Below are 19,980 nucleotides of genomic sequence, written 5' to 3'. Positions count from 1 at the left end.
TATTCATCAGTATCAAGTGGGATTTATCCCAGGAGGCAGGGCTGGTTCAATATCCACAAATCAATCAGTATAATGCATCACCTTAATAAAAGAAAGGATAAGAACCACATGATCCTCTCAATAGATGCCAAAACAACATTTGACAAAATAACTCATCCTTTTTCCTACGGATGGGTAATTCCCCAACCAAGGCCATTACCCCTTTGGAATGCATTATGGTTCATTTTCTTTTGCACAAAGGCTTGGCCCCAATACAAATTGGAAGAGGGAACCTGGTCACCAGAGGGAAATATCAATGACAATACTATCCTACAAGTGGACATGTTTTGCAAATGTGAAGGGAAATGGGGAGAATTCCCCTATGTTCATTGTTCTTGGGCTTTAAGGAAAAAATTGAGATATATGTAAGCAACGTAAGGTGGATCATCATTTAATGGCAACCCTTTCTAGAGCCCAGCAATCAGGAGGGGACACAATTAAGGGCCCCTCACCTGTACCCAAAACAGACCTAGAGAAGGAAGAAGGGAACTCTCCCTCCTCCTCCTCCTTCTCCTCCTTGGGTCCTCAATCTACATATAAAAAAATGCAATTCTGTTCCCTGCTACCCACCTTATCCAGGCCCTCCCCGTAAAGGGCATGTTTCCCTTACAAGAAGCTAGAATGCCAGAAGAAAAAACCTTTACATTACAAGGTTTAAGACAGGTAAAAGGAGATCTAGGTACATTTTCTGACTGAATAAGTATATAAAGCCTTTTCAGAATATTATGTATGTTTTTGAGTTGACCTGGAAAGACATAATGCTTTTGTTAAACCAGACTCTTAGTGAGATAGATGCTTTATAAAAAAAAAAACAACTAAGGAAATCTAAGATTTGGCCCTTAAATTATGCTAAATTAGCCACTATTTTACAAACAAAAAATGAGAGCCAGAGGGCCTTCCTGGAAAGGTTGAGGGAGGTTCTCATTAAATATATGGCTATCTCCCCTGACACCCCTAAGGCTGAGATGATTAAAAGGACAAATTTGTCGCTCACTGAGCCCTACGTATTCAGAGAAAATGTAAAAGTTGGCTGTTGGCCTTGAAGGGACCCTGGAGGAGCTCTTATGAGCTGCCAATTGGGTATATTACAACCAAGATCAAGAGGAGAATAAAAAAAAAAAAAAAAAACAGAAAAAGAGGCTTAAAAAAATCTGAGGCCTTAGTTGTGGCCTTAGGTACTATGTGAGATCGGGCTTCCCGAGGTCCTGGCACCAAGTGCCATTTATATGGCCGCTGAGAGCACTAAAATGAGAATGTCTTCAGAGGGGACAACCAAAATGAAAACCCCAAAAGCCATGCCCCTTATGTGGAGACAATCACTGGAGATCTGAATACCCTGGGGGACCTCTGTCTGTGAGGGCTCAGATAACAATGTCCCTGGAAGGGATTAACCGGGGCCTGGGGCTCTTCACGGTGGCCCCCCCCCCAACCCAACTGTCTATCAGAAACCCAGAACCTCGAGTAACTCTAAATATAGAAGGGAAGGAAAACTAGTTGATTTCCTTCTCGACACCAGAGCGACCTTTTCTGTCCTCCTTTCCACTCCAGGCCAACTATCCAAATGCAGCAGGATGATTAGAGGCATCTTCGAGAAACTTCTAACTAAAATTTTCTCTTAGCCCTTGGGATATATATGAAAAAATGTAATTTTTTCTCATTCTTTCCTGATAATGCCAGAGAGCCTTACTCCCTTGCTAGAAGGGGACATTAGAAGTAAATTAGAGACTATGGTGCTACCAACTCCAGGACAGATAAACAATTATGTGAGTTTTTGAAAATTACTGGATATTGTAGGCTGTAGATACCAGGGTTCAGGAAAATAGTTTGCCTGCTATATCAATTATTAAAGGAGACTCAAGCCGACCTACTGTCCCCCCAAAAATAATAAACTGGGGTCTAACTCCTAGACACTGTCTCCAGCCGTTGGAATGGTTACAAACAGAGCAGGACAATTACTCTTACAAAGATCTCAGAGTTAAAAGAGCATTAAAACACAGCATCAAGCCTTTTATTTAGGGAGGGACAAAACATCTCAAATGGCCCAAAGGATGTTTACCCTAATGATGTCTCCTCCCCAAAATTTGTCAAGGACGGTTCTGCAAGCAGGATCATCCTGTGAAGTATGTCTTAGAAACACTCCTGTCAACCACAAACTTGTTATCCCAGGCAATCAAGAAACTGGAGGCTGTCCAGGAAAGACTGACAACTAAGTTTCACTCATATGCCAAGGTCAAAAAAAAATTCCAACATCTGTTGGTATGAGTTAATACTTTTACTAATTGGGCAAAGGCTTTCCCCTATGAGACAGAAAAGGCACAAAAAGTAATAAAACTTCTGCTTTATCAAATAATGCCTAGGTTTGACTTACCTAAATATTTACAAATTAATAATGGTCAATGGCTGCCTTGACTCTTTCTCTGGTAGCACTCCTGGCTCTTGGAAAAGTTTTACATCTCAAAATAAAGCAGACTGTCTGTTTACACTCAGAAAAGCTCTAAATAACACCTCACAAGCATTAGATGCTTTAAAAATTGTTTTTAAATTAAGTTAAGGCCAAACTCTTGGAAATAGAGCCACCGTTGATTACTTACCGCTCCTGCTTCTCCATCACCTGGGTCATGAGAGATTCCCTGACATGTGTTGTTTACAAAGGTTGTTTGACAGGTTTGGAAACCATAGACATGATCTTAAGTTGCCATCTTGTTGGTCAGTATAATTTTTCCTTTGTGTTTTTCTCTGTGTCTGCTAATGCCTGCCAGCCTTCCTGCAGAACCATACTATGGGCCATTCCACCGACCCCTTGGGTAGACTCCAACTGCTGTACCCTTATCTCCTACACCATCCCTTATCAGCCTGAAGAAGCCAGAACAGTCGTTGCCCCTGTTCCCTAACAGCGGTTCCAGGCCCTGTTCCAGCAGAGAAATAAATAGGGAAAGGGTTGACATTAGGCAGGGAGAGAGAAGGGACCTTCAGGGAGGCAGAGGGCAGATGCAGGTGGGAGGCTGAAGAAGCGGATGGGGTTCTCCCCTTATGAAATCCTTTATGGGCGCCCCTCCCCCATTATCAAGGGCATAGGGGGAGGGATCTAAATGAGATAGACCAACTAGCCCTGAGACAACAGATGCGAGGCCTTGGCTCTACCCTAACCACCTTACACCCCTGGGTCAGGGAGCGATTATCTGAATCTGACCACAGACGCTCATCCCTTTAAACCAGGAGATGCGATAGGGATAAAGGAGTGAAATGTCCAACCGCTAAAACCCCTCGGGAGGGGCCCGTTCACTGTCATTTTGTCCACCCCTACCGCAGGAAAGGTGGCCAACGTGGGTCCCTGGATTCGCTACAGCAGAGTGAAGCCGGCATCTCAAAACTGGGAGTGCATTCCTGACCCATCAATGCTGTGCAAACTGACCATACGGAAGATTCTGCAACTCCAGAGGCTCCAGGAGACTGCAGCCCTGCTTTTGTCACTCCAGAAGCTGACCTACACATGGCAGAAGCTTGAGGAATCGGCGGTCTGGAGAAACAAAAGACCGTCGTTATTTTCTGTATGTTTTCTTGTTGTGATGCACTGTCATGCCTCGTTTCTCACTATTATCATGATTCTTGCTCTGCTCTTTGCCATAGGATTGGCCGAGGCCACCCCAGCCAGCTGGAAACGTGGTGAGAGGTTTCTGTGAACACTCACCCTCCCTTTGTGGATCGGATACTTCGCTGGTACCAACACGGGGAAACAATGGCCATAGAGACTAGAAAATTGGATCCCCACAAACCTTATAGTAAAACAAAATACCCCAGTCCTACGACCAGGGTTTGGCTTCTCAGAAGCTCAATTATTGGGAAAAAGTGTCCTGCCTGGTGGGGAAAAAGTTCATTGTCGTCTCTTAAAAACTTAACATGCGTAAGCCAAAGATTTTATAACTCAACTGTCCGGAAAACCCAATGGTGGGGGACCCCAGATCACCTTGAGCCAGATCCCCACCCCTTGTCTAACTTCTCTCATCTCTGAGAGGCCTGGGACAAGGTCAATACAGCCATCAAATGGCGGGTCCCAGGTGGACTAGCCTGGATATGTGGAAGGAAAGCCTATATATATAGTACTTCCCTCAGTCTGGTCAGGATCATACACTCTGGGAACTCTTCATCCATCTTTCTTCGTGCTCCCACTTGCCAGAAGGAAACATTTGGGAGTCCAAGTGTATGGGGACAGGGAGATTCAAAGAAAGCGGTATGCTTTACAAATTGGCAACTAAAAAGATGATGAATGGCCTCCTGAGCGTATAATCCAATATTATGGCCCTGCCACCTGGACAGAGGATGGGTCCTGGGGCCACTGTGCTCCCATTTACATGCTAAACCGCATAATCAGACTACAAGCAGTTATAAAAGTTATAACCAATGAAACTGCCAGAGCTCTTAACTTACTAGCTAAGCAACAAACCAAAATGCACAATGCCATTATCAAAATCACATGGCCTTAGATTACCTGCTTGCTTCCGAGAGAGGTGTTTGTGGAAGATTTAACCTTAGCAACTGCTGCCTACAGATAGATGAGGGAAAAGTCATAGAGGAGATCACAGATCAAATAAAAACGTTGCTAATGTCCCTGTCCAGACCCCGGAAAAGTTGGGAGCCTGGGGAGTTATTTGGAGGATGTTTTTCAACTCTCAGTGTATTCAAAACCCTCATGAGAATCTATCCTCCTAATTTTGGGAGAATGCTTAATCTTACCCCTGGTTGTACGGATGCTTACCCCTGGATGCTTAGCTCCCCTGGTTGTACGGTCTGCCTCCAGTCTCATTGAAGCCATGATTTAGAAAGGACGGCCACTCATGTAATACTGTTATAAAAATATTAACCTCTAAACCAAGATGATGCTCTTTGTCCCAAAATAGGAGGGGTCTGAGCATCAAAGGGGGGGATGTGGTAGGGTCCCCTCCCTAAGGAGAGAAGAAAAAAGAGAGAAAGGGAAAAAAACAAGATAGCCTGGCCATGTGCCTACGTGACAATATCCCTCATGACCTTGTGAACTGAGACTACTTAATCAGACTACATGTTTTTGTATGTTACCATATACAGGAGACAAAGAAATAAAAATATATTAAAAAAAACTATGCCACGGGACGTTGGGGGCTCAGTTCTTTGGGTACAAACCCAACTGAGCAGTGCCGGCCAGAATCGAGTTGCCTCCTGGAAAGAAAAGCCTTGGAGTCACGACTCTCTGTGCGAGAATCCTGCTACGTTATTTCACTCAGTATAGCACCCTATACTCTCCATCCATGTTGTTGCAAATGGCAAAGTCTCATTCCTTTTTACGGATGAGTAATATTCAATTTTTTGTATATAAATATATAAATATATTTGCCAATCTACTTTACACATTCATCTGTCACTGGACGCTTCCAAAGAGTGGCTAGTGTAAACAATGGTGTAATAAACATGGGGTGCGTATATATTTTCGAATTAGTGTTTTTGTTGTCTTTGGGTAAATATCCAGCAACAGAATTACATGATCATGTAATTGCTTTGAGGAGCCTCGATACTGTTTTCCACAGTGGCCACACCAGTTAGCATTCCCACCATCGTGGATGAGTGTTCCCTCTTCTCCACATCCTCACCAACATTTGTGTCTTGTCTCCTTATACTAGCCATTCTGACTGGTGTGCGGCGATAGCCTTCTTCTTTGGGGTGTCACATAAAGGGAATTGTTTTATTTCCTTTTCAGATCATTCATTCTTTGCATGTAAATATGCAATTGATTTTTTGAGGGTTGGCTGTGTACCCAGTTTCTTGGCTGAATTAATTTATTGGAGGTGCTAGTTTTTTGGTGTTATCTTCAGGATTTTCTACATACAAGATCACATCATCTACACGCATAACTTTATTTCTTTCTAACCATTTTGGATACCTTTTCTTTCTTTAATTGCTCTGGCTAGAACTTCCAGTGTCGAGTAGAAGTTGTGAAAGCGGGCATCCTTTCCTTGCTTCTGATCATGCAGGAAAATGCTCACTGTATCACCCTTGAGCACGTGTTTGCTGTGGGGTTTTCATACAGGGCTTTATGTTGAGATAGTTTCCTTCTATTCCTAGATTTTAGTGTTTTTAACATGTTCCATTTACAAATGTAAAAATTAATTTCCTGACTGCAAAATATAAACAATGATGTATCTTCCAGATCAGCAATGCATGGTCGTGTCATGCTTTTTTTCTCTTATTTTGATAGTCACATCGACTACATGGAACTAGGCAATGATATACGAAGTTCAAAATTTCTTCTTCTGGGATCTTTGGAGGAACCAGAATTGCAACCCTTCCTCTTTGGGCTGTTCCTGTCCATGTACCTGGTCACCATACTTGGGAATCTGCTCATCATCCTGGCTGTAAAATCTGACTCCCACCTCCACACGCCCACGTACTTCTTCCTCGCCCACCTGTCCTTCGTAAACATCTATGTCGCCTTCACCACGGTCCCCCAGATGGGAATGTACAAACAAGAGAAGTTGTAAAAGTCATAACTTATGAAAGCTGTGTCATGCAGATGTACTTTTTCATACTCTTTGTAGGTTTAGACAACTTCCTCCTGACTGATGACTTATGACAGCTTTGTGGTCATCTGTCACCCGCTACACCACCCAGTCACCATGAACCCCTGGCTCTGTGGACTGCTGGTTCTGGTGTCCTGGACAATGAACATCCTGCATTCCTTGATACAAACCTTAATGGTGTTGCAGCTGTCCTTCTGGACAGGCATGCAAATCCCCGATTTTTCTGTGAGCTCAATCAGATGATCCAACTTGCCTGCTCTGCCACCTTTCTTAATGACACGGTGTGCTGTGCTGTTGGGTGGTGCTCCCCTGGCTGGGATCCTTTACTCTTATTCTAAGATAGTTTCCTCCATACGTGGGATCTCATCAGCTCTGGGCAAGTATAAGGCATTTTCCACCTGTACATCTCACCTCTCGGTTGTCTCCTTATTTTATTGTATGGGCCTGGGAGTGTACCTCAGCTCTGCTGCTACCCAGAGCTCCCACTCAAGTGCAATATCCTAAGTGATGTACACAGTGGTCACGCCCATGCTGAACCCCTTCATCTACAGCCTGAGGAACAGAGACAGAAAGGAGGCTCTAAATGTATTTTTCAGAGGGAAGCTATAAAAGAGCCATTTTCCCAGAAGTACCTGTGATTGCTGGCTCAAAGCTTAACAGCCAGAGATTGTGATCCTTTAATCAGATCATGGAAGAACTTAATCCCTCTATTCATATCCTGGAATTTCAATTTTTCCAAAGTTCGACTGCTTTATTAAATTTAAATAAGTCCCTTTGTTTAACTTTATGCTCCTTCTGGTACCCACCAGTTTTTCCTTTCTTTTGTTTTCTAACTTTCCAAAGTTAGTCCAACCTTGAATCAGAAACAGTTTGGAGATTCCCATTTGCTTCACATAGTGATGAACTGTACCAGTTTTATGGAATAAACTATATTTGGCAACTGAGGCCATTTATATAATTTTACTGTAGAGGAAATTCTGTGACTGCCCATTCCTTTCTACATGACTACCTTGAATGCTTTTCCTGATAATGTAGACTTTAACATATTAGTTTGTTTTGTAGTTAGTCATGGGGTTTTAGGATCCTCATTAGGATCCTGTTCTCTCTCTTATCAGCTCAGCATCCACAGTATCCCTGGCACAGAATAGTAAGGCAAAAATTCCTTATGAAAAACATGCTCTGCTCCAAGTGTAAAGTACAGAAAGACAAATTTGCATAAACCAAGTGACTAATATGGGGTTACTATCCGAGAAGACCTGAAAAAATGATGACATAAAATTTTCAATCACGCCGTATTTTATTGCAGAAAATATGTTTTTGATGATGTATATCTTATTGAGGTGTGAGATATTTGGTGTCCATGTTTAAAGGGTTTTATTAATTGGAGTGAAGAATTTAGTGGCAGATTTTATATTATTTAATTGGATGATTTTTTTGTTTCTACTTGAAAATTTCCAGTGTTGCCTACAAGTATTGTTTCCTCCATTGTCCTAAACTTAATATCTCATCTTTAAAAATGCTGTCATAAAAATTACAGTGTGAGTGAGTGAACCATATGTGTATTCTCTCTGGGATTAATTTCTTTACCTTTTTTTATGCTCTAAACTCTCTTCAATCCTCATGATCAGAAAATGATGTGGACAGGAGCTTGAATTGCTGCCCAGTAATGCTCTGGGTATGGAGTCTTGTGACCAAGAGTCCCACAAATTATCCACACAAAAAACATATAGGTCTTTCCAATCTCTACCAGTTACCTAGAAGAGAACCTGACTGGTAGTCACTTTTTAGTACATTTATCTGAAATAAATGTGAATAACCAGGTCATTATGAATGCCGTCTTCAAATATCAGAACAAATGCCAAAAATAAAAAGCAGTAGATTATTCTTAATTGTCTCAGATTTTTTCATATTGGTTATTGTATCAGTAAGCTATTGGTGCGTAACAAGCCTTGCCAAAGGTAAATGATTTAAGATAATGCTTTCTAAAATTTTAAAATTTATATTTTAATTAGTTAATATGTAGTGTGCTATTGGTTTTAGAAGAAGAATTTAGTGATTCATCACTTACACACAACACCCAGTGCTCATCACAACAAGTGTACTCCTTAGTACCCATCACCCATCTAGCCCATCACCCACCTACCTCCGTCCATCAACCTACACTTTCTTCTCTATCATTAAAAGCATCTTGTGGCTTTTTTCCCACTCTTCTCTCCCCCCATATGTTCATCTATTTGGATTGTTACATTCCACGTATCAGTGAACTCATATGATATTTCTCTCTCTCTGATCGACTCATTTCAGTTAGCATAACACATTCTATCTCCAACGATCACATGGGAATCTATGTTTGGGAAGTCTTCCCCTCTCTGTTGGTCTCCTCATGAGGTTGTGGAGGGCTGTGGGTCTGCTGGAAGTGCTCTGTTAATCCTGGCTGCATTCTCACATCTGGGAACTTGCTGGTTCCTAGATAGGCTAGGCTAGGTTGACCATCCTTACAGCAACTGGGCTCTGCTCCACATGATTTCTCCATCTACAGTAGGCTTGCTTGGACTTGTTTCAATGGCAGAGGCAGGGTTCCAAGAGAGCAGCAGAAACACGCCAAAGACCCTTGAGGCACATTGTCATTTTTACCAGATAGTATTAGCCAAGGCAAATAAAATACTAAATTTAACCCAGATTCAAAGGTGGAGAAGTGGGAGTAGCTTCCCAGTCACATTGCAAAGTACATGGATACAGGGATAAGTGGTATTTGGGGCCATGTCTGCAAAAGGTGTACCACATGTGTAATTTTCAATTCAATAAAGTTGTATTGGTGCAGGGCAGAAAATCAACACACAGAACAATGTAGTTCGGTACAACATAGTGATTCAACAATTCTACATGTTACTTGGTGCTCATCATGGTGAGTGTGTTCTTAAGGGTTGAATCTAAAGGGTTTTCTATATTCAGTTCATATCATCTAAAATCAAGACAATTTTACTTCTTTCTTTCCAATTTAGAATCCAATGAAGAAATGAGCAGAAGACATGAATAGACACTTTTCTAAGGAAAACATCAGGATGCATTTTTTTTATCTTGCCTGAATGCTTTAGCTAGGTGGACACCGTTGTGTTGCCGATGATCTCGGAAGAGAAGTTTTCTAACCTTTCCATGATGGAGTACAGTGTTATTGTGGGTTTGTCATATATAGCCTTTTTCTTTCATGTTGAGGTATGTTCTCCCTATACCCAGTTTGTTGAAGATTTTTTTTTTATAATCGTGAAAGGATGTTGTATTTTGTCAAAAGCTTTTTGCATGTATTGAGATGATATGATCATGATATTTCATTCTATTAATGCGGTGTATCACCTTTATTGATTTGCTTGTGCCGAACCATCCTCTGTATGCCAGGGATAAATCCCACTTGATCATGGTGTATAATTCCTTTAATGTGTTGTTTGATTCAGTTTCCTGATATTTTTGAAAAATTTTGTGTGTGTGTTCAGCAGGGATACTGGTCTATATTTTTCTTTTTTTGTACTGACCTTTTCTACCTTTGGTATAGGGTAATGTCAGCCTTGGAAAATGAGTTTGAAAATGTGTCTTCCTCTCTAAGTTTCTGGAAGAGTTTGAGAAGACTTATCATTAATTCTTCTTTATATGATTAGTAGAACTCACCTGTGACGCTCTCGGATTCTGGGTGCTTTTTTTTGCCGGAAGATTTTTGATTACCAATTTAATATCCCTACTTATTATTGGTCTCTTCACATTTACTATTTATTCCTGATTCTGTTGTTACATTGTACATTTCTAGGGATTTATCTATTTCTTGTAGGTTGCCCAATTTGTTGCTGTGAGATAGTTCATAGTGGTCTCCCATGATTCTTTCTATTTCTGTGGTTTTGGTTGTAAAGCATCACCATTTGCTATTGATTTTATTTATTTGGGTCTTCTCCCTGCCCACCCCCCCCCTTTTTGGTCAAACTAAAGGCTTGTCAATTTTGCCTAGCTTTTCAAAACATTGGCTCCTCATTTTATTAATCTTTTCTACTGGTTTTCTGGTCTATATATCATCTATGTCTGCTCTGATATCTGTCATTTCTTTTCCTCTGCTGCTTTGGACTTAGTTGGTGCTTCTTTTCCTGGGTCTTTCAAAGATAAAGTTAGGTTATTTTCTTAAGGTCGTTTTTTCTTAATGTAGGCACTTATTACTATAAACTTCCCTCTGAGAACTGCTTTTGTAACATCCCATAAGTTGTGATATGCTATGTTAACATTTTCATTTGATTTAAGATTTTAAATTTGCTTTTTGATTTTTTTCTTTCACACATCAGTCATTCACGAGTGCATGGCTTAATTCCCACGTATTTGTAGGATCTCAGGTATCTGTACTCTCACATCCACTGCAGCATGATTCACAATAGCCAAGACATGGAAACAGCCCAGCATCCATTGACAGATGAATTAATAATGATGACATCTATACAGTGGAATTCACCAATTCAAAAGGAAGACATGCTTTCCTTTGCTCAAAGATGGATGGACCCTGGGGGCATTATGCTAAGTAAAAGAATCAGACAGAGAAAGACAAATACTTTATGATCTCATTTATATGTGAGATATAAAAATCTGAACCATAGAAACAGAGAGTAGGTTGATGTTTTCCAGTGGCTAGGGTTTGGGGAAATGAGAAGGTGCTAGTGGAAGCCTAAAAACTGTCTGTTATAAGATGAATAAGTTCTGGGAACTTAATGTACAACGTGGTCATTATACTTAACTATATTGTGTTGTATATTTGAATGTTGCTGACAGAGTACATAGTAAATGTTCTTCCAACAAAAAGAAACGGTAACTATGTGAAGTGATGGATGTATTCACTAACCTATTGTGATGATTATTTCACAACATATAAATATGTGAAATCACCAAGTTATATGCTTAAACTTCCATAATTTTATTTGTCAATGAAATTTCAATAGAGCTGGATAAACGAAGAAAATATGTTCCAATGTCTCTGTCTTTTATTTACATTTCCAATGTAACCTCCTCCCAATGGAACCCTCCCAATAAACAAACAAACAAACAAACAAACAAACAGTACCAGGATGAAAACCTTTATGAGTATGTCAATGGGAAGGTCAATCAATAGAAAAACAGTATCTACAGAAGGATGCCATAAAAATAGCATCAGTGATACAATAGTTGCTAACTTCATTAATCAACGAGTTAGATACAGGGTCCCCAGTCTCTCTGAGGCAACTGGAAAGAAAACCTTGGTTTCTTTGTCCTTTTCTTTTAATAAGAATGTTGATCTATAGGCAAGTGGTGAGGAGGAAACTTACATTTGGAGGAAAGCTTGACCATTTGGAGTAGAACTTCCATAACTGATCATTAGACACCTAATTCTCACTCTCTTGTCAGATCATTGCACTGCTGAAGGTGGAAGTGGAAATGAAACCTACTGAATTGAAATTAACAACCATGGTAGAATATTTGCAGAGGTGGCCCCAAATGCCGTCTTTCTCTGTAGCCATATCTTTGACAATGTGCACAGTACCTTACATCAGGAGGTGGAGACTATTCTTCCACCTTTGATTCTGGATGGATTAGGATTTTTCATTTACTGCAGCCAGCATAATATGATAGAAGTGACAGTGGAACTTAAAGGCCTTGTGCATTTCTGCTGCTCTCTCTTGGAACTATGGCTCTGCAAAGTGAATAAAATGAGATGGCCTGCAGAGGAAGTGGGGACATATGGAGCACAGCCCAGTTGTCCAAGTCAAGGCCACCCTGGATCAGCCACAGATAGCTGGCCTAGCCCCAATTATATTAGAATGCCCTGGAAAGATCAGCAGAGCCTCCCCAGCTGACACACAGCTGACTCAAGACCCTTGAGGAGATCAACAGAGATTAGAACAACTCAGCACCATACAATTCCACTGAATTCTAAAGACATTCTACCAAGCCCTTTGCTTTCAGGATGGTTTGCTATGCAGCAACATTCATGATCATTCTGTTATTCAAGTTTATTTTGGATAATTATTAAAAAATTATTCCTTTTCAGTTATCAGTAGAGGTTGGAAGGATTTGCATTTGGGTGGAAAAAATATGGTGTCCTGGAATCACATAACTGAGCAGGAATTCAAGCTCTCTTGTGCCCTGCAAAGACATCTTGATTTTAGCCCAATGAGACTCATTTTTGGCATTGACCTCCAGACCTGAAAGAGTGGAAATTTGTTTCTTTTAAACCTTTAATGTGATAATTGTATAAAGCAGCAGTTGGAAATGACAAAGACATTCATCCAAAAAATTTTCTTTGAAGAAATAGAACCCAAGACTCTCAACTCATTTACGTAGCTTCCTTGACTAAGGGCATTTTGTGTTGAAACCCTACTTCAGTAGAAGAAACAAAACCTGAAGTCAGTTTGGAGATACTCAGCCTTATGAGCTGGTACACAGGATTTCTCCTTACATAAATGCAAATATGATACAGTTTCTGAGACCTCTGGGCATTAAGATAAGAAACATGATTCATTGTTAAAAATAAGGCCACCTGTTCTACTCTAATTTTTTTGTCTAAATTTCTACATTCCTAGAATTCCAAGTTAAGGCAAACCTTCATTCTCTTCCTTTCTTTACCCTCAAGTTTCTCTCAAGCTTTCTTTCAACACAACATGTAAGTTATAATGAGTTACAATAAGGGTCATGAATTTCATGCATGTACATCTATGTATGTGAGTGAGTTTGTTTGAAAGAAAAATACACAAGTTAGAGATGGAGGGAGGCAAACCATAAGAGACTCTTAAAAACTGAGAATAAACTGAGGGTTGATGGGGGGTGGGAGGGAGGGGAAAGTGGGTGATGGGCATTGAGGAGGGCACCTGTTGGGATGAGCACTGGGTGGTGTATGGAAACCAATTTGACAATAAAGTTCAGATTTTAAAAAAGAAAAATATACATAAATACACATACATTTGTATGTACATTTGCATACACAACCCTTATTCTTGAACATTCTTTGGACTCAACAGTATTTCTACATGTCATCGTTCCTCACCACATCTCTTGAAGTTATGTTTATCTTCCACATTGCCTTCAGAAGAAAGCAATGGGTAGAGTGATCATATCCTAAAAATCACACAACAAAGCAGTTAAAACTTACCATGAGCCTTCTTGAGTACTATATAAATGGAATCATGCAGTATGTACCCATGATTTTTCAATGGCTCTTTCAATTTAAAGTTGTATACTTTAAATATGTGCAGTTTGTCGCATGTAATAATGCTCCAATAAGTTAATTAGAAATTAAAAATTCTAATGGTGCATGACTCAGGGTCAGATCTGGAGCACAGTGAGCTGAGTCACACCTAATGGGGTGGGAGATCTCTCTACCAGCTGTGAAAAAGCAAATGTTCACATGTAAATATTAAAATAGTGGAACTAAATTAAGACAAATCACATTCAATAAACTCACATTTTGTAGACTAGAAGATTAGCCCACATATAGAAAAGGAGTAAACTGACATAAGTCAGTTCAAGACAGAAAGACACTAGAACCACACACCTCATGGACGAGCCTTCAAAACACAATGTAGAGATTCACACCTGACTATGGACTCATGAGGAGCCCAGCAGAGATCCGAACAACTTCCTACCCTACAATCCCATTCAATAATAAAGATATGTAGTAAGCTATTTTATTTGAGGATGCTTTGGACACAGCAATAGATAACTGATATAATAATCAAATTGGGCAGAAATGAGGCCATTTGTCATAATCTGATTCTTTTTATTCTAGGAGTTTGTAGGTAGCATAATTGAAGCATCAAGATTATTCTATTCTTCAAGTTTATTTCAGATAAACGTATTAAAAAATGACCCCACTGAGTCCCTTTCAGGTAACACGGAAATTTTGGAAGGTCATGTATGTTTTCACAAAGCTTGTGACTCCGATTCACCTACCTGGACAGGAATCCACACTTGCTGGGGAGTCATCCAGCGATTAAGAAGGAGGAAGATGTGAAACAGACAATATGGATAATATTCATTTGCTGCCTCCTCAGTGGTTTTGGCAAAATTTTGAATAGTGGGAGATATTTCATTTAGAGAAATGGAAGGGCTCACATTTATAAGTAGCACTGGACATTTTCAGAAACCAGAAAATAATTTAATAAAACCCAAAACATGCCACCAGCCTTTCATCTTAATGAATACACTTTACACATGAACCCTGATATTCCGTAATTCAGTGAGCAGATAAAGTGTCTGAGAAGGAAATGTTTTGCATAGTGATAAATGCATGACTTAATATTTTGTGCCATCATACTTAAAGTCAAGTTTGACTTAAAAGGCCATATTATATCAATCTATTTTTTACATGTTTCTCTTTCTTTGTAGATTCCACTTGGAGACATGCATTTTATTATCATTTTTTTTTTTTTGTCAGTGACTATGGTAAGCATGATGGACACAAGCTGTGTGACAGAGCAGGTACCTAATGTGTAGGAAAAAAAACCCACGATCAGCGATAACAACCAGTACATAAAAGTCTGCCTTATCAGGAAGAGCAGTTAATGTAGTGATATAGAAAAGAATGATGTTCAAAAGAATGAAGTCTGGTGGTCTCAGATCTTTCTCTGTTTTAAACTTATATCAATAGCTGTGGTAGCCAAGACTAGACTTTCCATAGGACTAGTATGAGTCATGAATGGTCGTTTTGTTGTTGTTATTGTTGTTGTTGTTTTTGGTCAAACAAAAGAAAAAGTACTCCCTATGATACATTTCACATGAGAAGAAATTATTCTTAATATATCCATGTCGTCCTTTGAAAAATATGTAAGAATTTCCAAATATTTTAATCCAAAGTAAGGAATAACCTTGGGAGAGGAAGAAAATGACAACGGGAAAATCTCTTGGATGTAAGAGATATCAGAAAGCTTAATGAAGTGAGTTAAATAAATTGTGTAGAGAGGGTGAAAGAAAAAAATAGAAATTCCAGGAAAAAATAGAAGAGGTATCTTTCACCTCCACAATCTGATGAAACAATCTCAACATTTGGCTCAGACTTTGGGCCCTGCAATCATGGGAACTTCTTCAGCCCAGGACAATTGGCCCTCTTGTAGCTATCATCCCAGAGAATCTCAGCAGAGCCTCCTTTATGTCTCTGTTCCTCAAGCTGTAGATGAAGGGGTTCAGCATGGGTGTGACCGCCACATACATCACTGAGGATATTGCACTTGAGTGGGAGCTCTGGGTGACAGCAGAGCTGAGGTACACTCCTAGGCTTGTACAATAAAATAAGGAGACAACCGAGAGGTGAGACACACAGGTGGAAAATGCTTTGTATTTGCCTTGAGCTGATGAGATTATACATATGGAGGAAACTATTTTAGAGTAAGAGTAAAGTATTCCAATGAAGGGACCACCAGCCAGCAACAGAGCTCCAAAATACAACACCATGTTATTGAGAAAGGTGTCAGGACAGGCAAGTTGGATCATCTGATTGAGTTCGCAGAAAAAGTGGGGGATTTCCACCTCTGTACAGAAGGACAGCCGAAACGCCATTAAGGTTTGTAACAAGGAATACAGAACACTCATGATCCAGGACACCAGAACCAGCAGCCCACAGAGCCGGGGGTTCATGATGACCGTGTATTGCAGGGGGTGGCGGATGGCCACAAACCTGTCATAGGCCATCACACTCAGGAGAAAGTCATCCATCCCCGCAAAGGTTATGAAAAAGTATATCTGTGTGATGCAGCCTGCATAGGTTATGACTTTGCTCTGGGTCTGGATGTTCCAGAGCATCTTTGGGATGGTGGTGGAGGTGAAGCAGATGTCTACAAAGGACAGGTTGGCCAGGAACAAGTACATGGGGGTGTGGAGGTGGGAGTCAGAGCTGACGGCCAGGAGGATGAGCAGGTTCCCAAACACAGTGATCAGGTACATGGAGAGGAAAAGCCCAACTATGAGGGGCTGCAGTTCTGGTTCTTCTGAAAATCCCATAAGAAGAAATTCTGAAATTCCTGTATCATTTCCTGGGTCCATGTGGTGGAGGTGACTACCAGTAAAGGGGAAAATAACATGACTAATTTTCACATAAATCGCTTGGCTCACGTGGTTCAAATGCTACAATTTATATTCCCCAGTCAAGAAAGTAATTTCGATATTTTGTGAATGGATCTGAGTCCTTTGAGGGGATCCTTATTTCCTCTCTTACTAGGAATTTTCATCCCAACGTCGATGTTTTCCAATAGGCTAGGTTTTGTACATTAAAATTTTTTTTCAGTTTATTTATTTATTTTTAAGAGTGAGAGAGAGAGAGAGAGAGAGAGAGAGAATGTGTGCATGTCAAGAAGGGGCAGAGAGAAGGAGAGACGGAACTCCAAGCAGCCTCCACGCTGTCAGCGCAGAGCCAGACGTGAGGCCCCAACCCACAAACCGCGAGCTCATGATCTGAGCCGAGATCAAGAGTCAGAGGCCTAACTGACTGAGCCCCCCAGGCGCCCTTGTACATTTTTAATAAGAAATTATTTAATGCATTTGAGGAATATATAGAGCGTCAATCGTGTTTTCAGCATTTCCAAGTCATAAAGTAGAGGGTGCTGAACAGAAAAATTACCTAATATTCAGTGATGTGCATAGGATATATGCATACATAAAAATTAAATAATCTTGGGATGGAGATAGAGGTCATGAGGAAAATGAAGCAGGTACAGGAAGAGAGTGGTTGGGGTGTGATGTTGGGTGTTTAGTCAAGATTGGCTAAGAAGGTGACATTTGAACAGAGACCTGAAAGACTAGAGAAAACTGCCTGGAAACTGCCAGAGCGTCGGCTAAGGCAAAGGTCTTGAGGAAGCGCTTTTTTTTTTCCCAGAAAATCAAGGCTCAGAAGGAAGCCAGTGTGTTAAGGACTAAAGGCAATGGCTGTGAATTTTGTAGAACCATGTTGCCTCACAGCTGCCTAAATTCAAGACACAGGGAGCTCCTCGTCCATACTGTGTACCTCTTTCACTTTATTTATCTGGTTACTGTAGTGTCCTGTCCGTGGAACATCTCTTCTCAGTATCATCTATTGAGTCTGGTCTGTGTATTATAGGGTCACCTTGGAATAGAGGAGCCCATGTACCCCTGCTTGGAGACCTGCTTTCACTGCACACACACACACAAACACACACACACACACACACACTTTCACATACACACAACACAATGCATCATATCCTCCTGGTGTGTGTTACTTCTCTGTCCTTCTCACGTCCCCCTGCCTGCCTCAACACACTGTTTAGGATATGAACGCAAACACATCACAATACCTTTCCCAGAAAGAAGGTAGAAATCGTACCCCAAAAGTCCTATTCATAGCTTCCCAAGGACAAATAATCCCGGGGCTCCATTTTGGAATGGTCACTTTCTGACCTGTATGTAATGAAACATAAAAAATTATGTGCGATGAGTAGAGAGAGAGAAAATGATGCTGGTGGCACCCAATCCTGGTCGTATCCCATTTGTCTCCAGCAAAAATGATGAAAGGACAAAAATAAGTTTGTCCAAAGGACAAAAGTAATGCTATCTTTATGGTGTGAAACATCTTACATATTGAACATCACAAAAGAATAGAACACTTCTCACAATTTGGGCATTTTTATGCCCAGAGAGCAGAAAGAAGAAGACTTGATTTTCCTGTGTCTATTCTATCTTTGTTCGACTGATCAGTTTTTATATGGCCCAAGAGAGGATGAGGCAAGCCTGTTTATCATTTTTCTTATGTGACATCTTTTTTCGTGTATTTGTTATTCTTACACTTTGGGTTTAATCACTTTCTTCACAAGTCTGATGACCACAACTAGGGATGGTTTTGTTCCTTGTCCAACATGCAAAGACATCCCCAGACTCTATAAAACCCTACACACCCCATGACAGTCTCTTCTCTTACTCTGAATAATCTGCATGTGACTTATCTGAGGACACTATTTTGCACTCACATTTATTGGACTGCACTCTTGTCTGTCATTGTGATGTAATTATCAAAGGAGCAGGAACTTCTCTTCATCTTCTTCTTTCCAAAATATGTGCATGTATAGGCACTTACATGGAAACAAAGTCAAGAACATGAGACATTATGAAATACAAAGAGTGATAGAGGAAATAAAACCAGGTTAAAGAGAGCGGTTTCAGTACAACTGTATTAAACAAAATTGAATGGAGTTTTGAGCAGTAACTGAAACATGATCTACAGGACCAGTAAGTCAACAAAATCAACCCAGATGAATCATAAAATTCCCCAAGACCTGGAAATAAAAGAGCATAACATATAAAGTTCTGAGAAATTTCTGGTACTAGCAGATGCACTTTTCGTATTGGTTGAATGAATCAGGAATTAGGTCTTATTATATATGCACTTTTAGCGTGACAAAGCTGAATTTAAATGTGGTTAAAAGACCGGACTGTTGAGTGAAAGCTGGCACAAATGGCTTTCTACGTGGAAGGAAGTGTGGTGCTTCCTCATTTCACACATCTCACAAAAAAATCCAAAAGAGTAAACCCTCAGTGTAAGAGTATCCGCTGCATTTTAGATACACATCTAGAAAACTACATGTCAAAAAAATCTACAGGTGGACAAACCATCATAATTAAGGCAAAAAAAAACAAACAAACTCAGAAACGAAAATACCTAACTAAAAATCAGTACAGAAGTGTGATTTACAACAAGTATTCGAAATGCTGATACTTACAGATAAATAGGCATATAATACGTGGACATATAATAATAACAGACAAATGAACATAGTGATCAAATATATGAATCTTTACTGGAGCTCACTAATAGTTTAAAAAATCAACAAGAAATCTCTTTCACACCCATTTCCCTGAGAAATCACTCAAAGGGCTGTCACATTGAGTGGGGTCGGAAATTTTAACCAATTAACAAAGGGGCACTTTCTAATTTTGCTGTCATAATTGTGAAGTGTTATAACATCTTCGGAGGCTGTGAAGACAATTACAAATATTAAAAATACAGATCCTCTTGGGGCGCACGGCTGGCTCAGTTGGTAGAGCACACAACTCTTGAGCTTGGGGTTTGAAGTTCAAGTCCCATGTTGGGTGTAGAGATTTTTGAAAAAAAATGTTTAAACAAAAACACAGATATTTTTTAACTCAGGATTTCTCAGTCTCTATTGTATGGACATTCCCGGCCAGATCCTTCCCTGTGGGGTGTGTCCTATATATTGTAGGATTAGAACATCCCTGGCCTCCACGCACCCCTCTTCAGTGTGACAGCCAAAAATGTCTTTGAACATTGCTAAATATCCCCTGGGGGACAAAATCACTTTTGGGTGAGAAATATAGTATTAAGTATTTAAAAATATTTTGAAGCATTGATATAATAGTAATTTAATGAGAAAAATATGAA

At 40.1% G+C, this 19,980-nt stretch overlaps 1 protein-coding gene and 1 pseudogene across 1 annotated transcript; one reads left to right on the top strand and one right to left on the bottom strand.

Moving 5' to 3' along the window:
- Positions 1 to 6,275: 6,275 nt before the first annotated feature.
- Positions 6,276 to 7,193, top strand: LOC125928741 (olfactory receptor-like protein OLF4; annotated as a pseudogene).
- An 8,466-nt stretch (positions 7,194 to 15,659) lies between these two features.
- On the bottom strand, positions 15,660 to 16,673 carry LOC125929136 (olfactory receptor-like protein OLF4). The gene has a single exon (XM_049640061.1). It carries the CDS (start codon positions 16,611 to 16,613, stop codon positions 15,660 to 15,662), a length of 954 nt encoding a protein of 317 aa, XP_049496018.1. The 5' UTR covers positions 16,614 to 16,673.
- Between the last annotated feature and the right edge of the window lie 3,307 nt (positions 16,674 to 19,980).

This window comes from Panthera uncia, chromosome A2 (assembly GCF_023721935.1).
Source record: "Panthera uncia isolate 11264 chromosome A2, Puncia_PCG_1.0, whole genome shotgun sequence".
Taxonomy (NCBI): domain Eukaryota; kingdom Metazoa; phylum Chordata; class Mammalia; order Carnivora; family Felidae; genus Panthera; species Panthera uncia.
Note: the sequence above shows the minus strand (reverse complement) of the source record. Positions and strands in the feature narration are given on the sequence as shown.

Excerpts from the sequence above, each read along its gene's own strand:
- LOC125929136 (XM_049640061.1), bottom strand. The coding sequence starts at position 16,613 with ATGGACCCAGGAAATGATACAGGAATTTCAGAATTTCTTCTTATGGGA.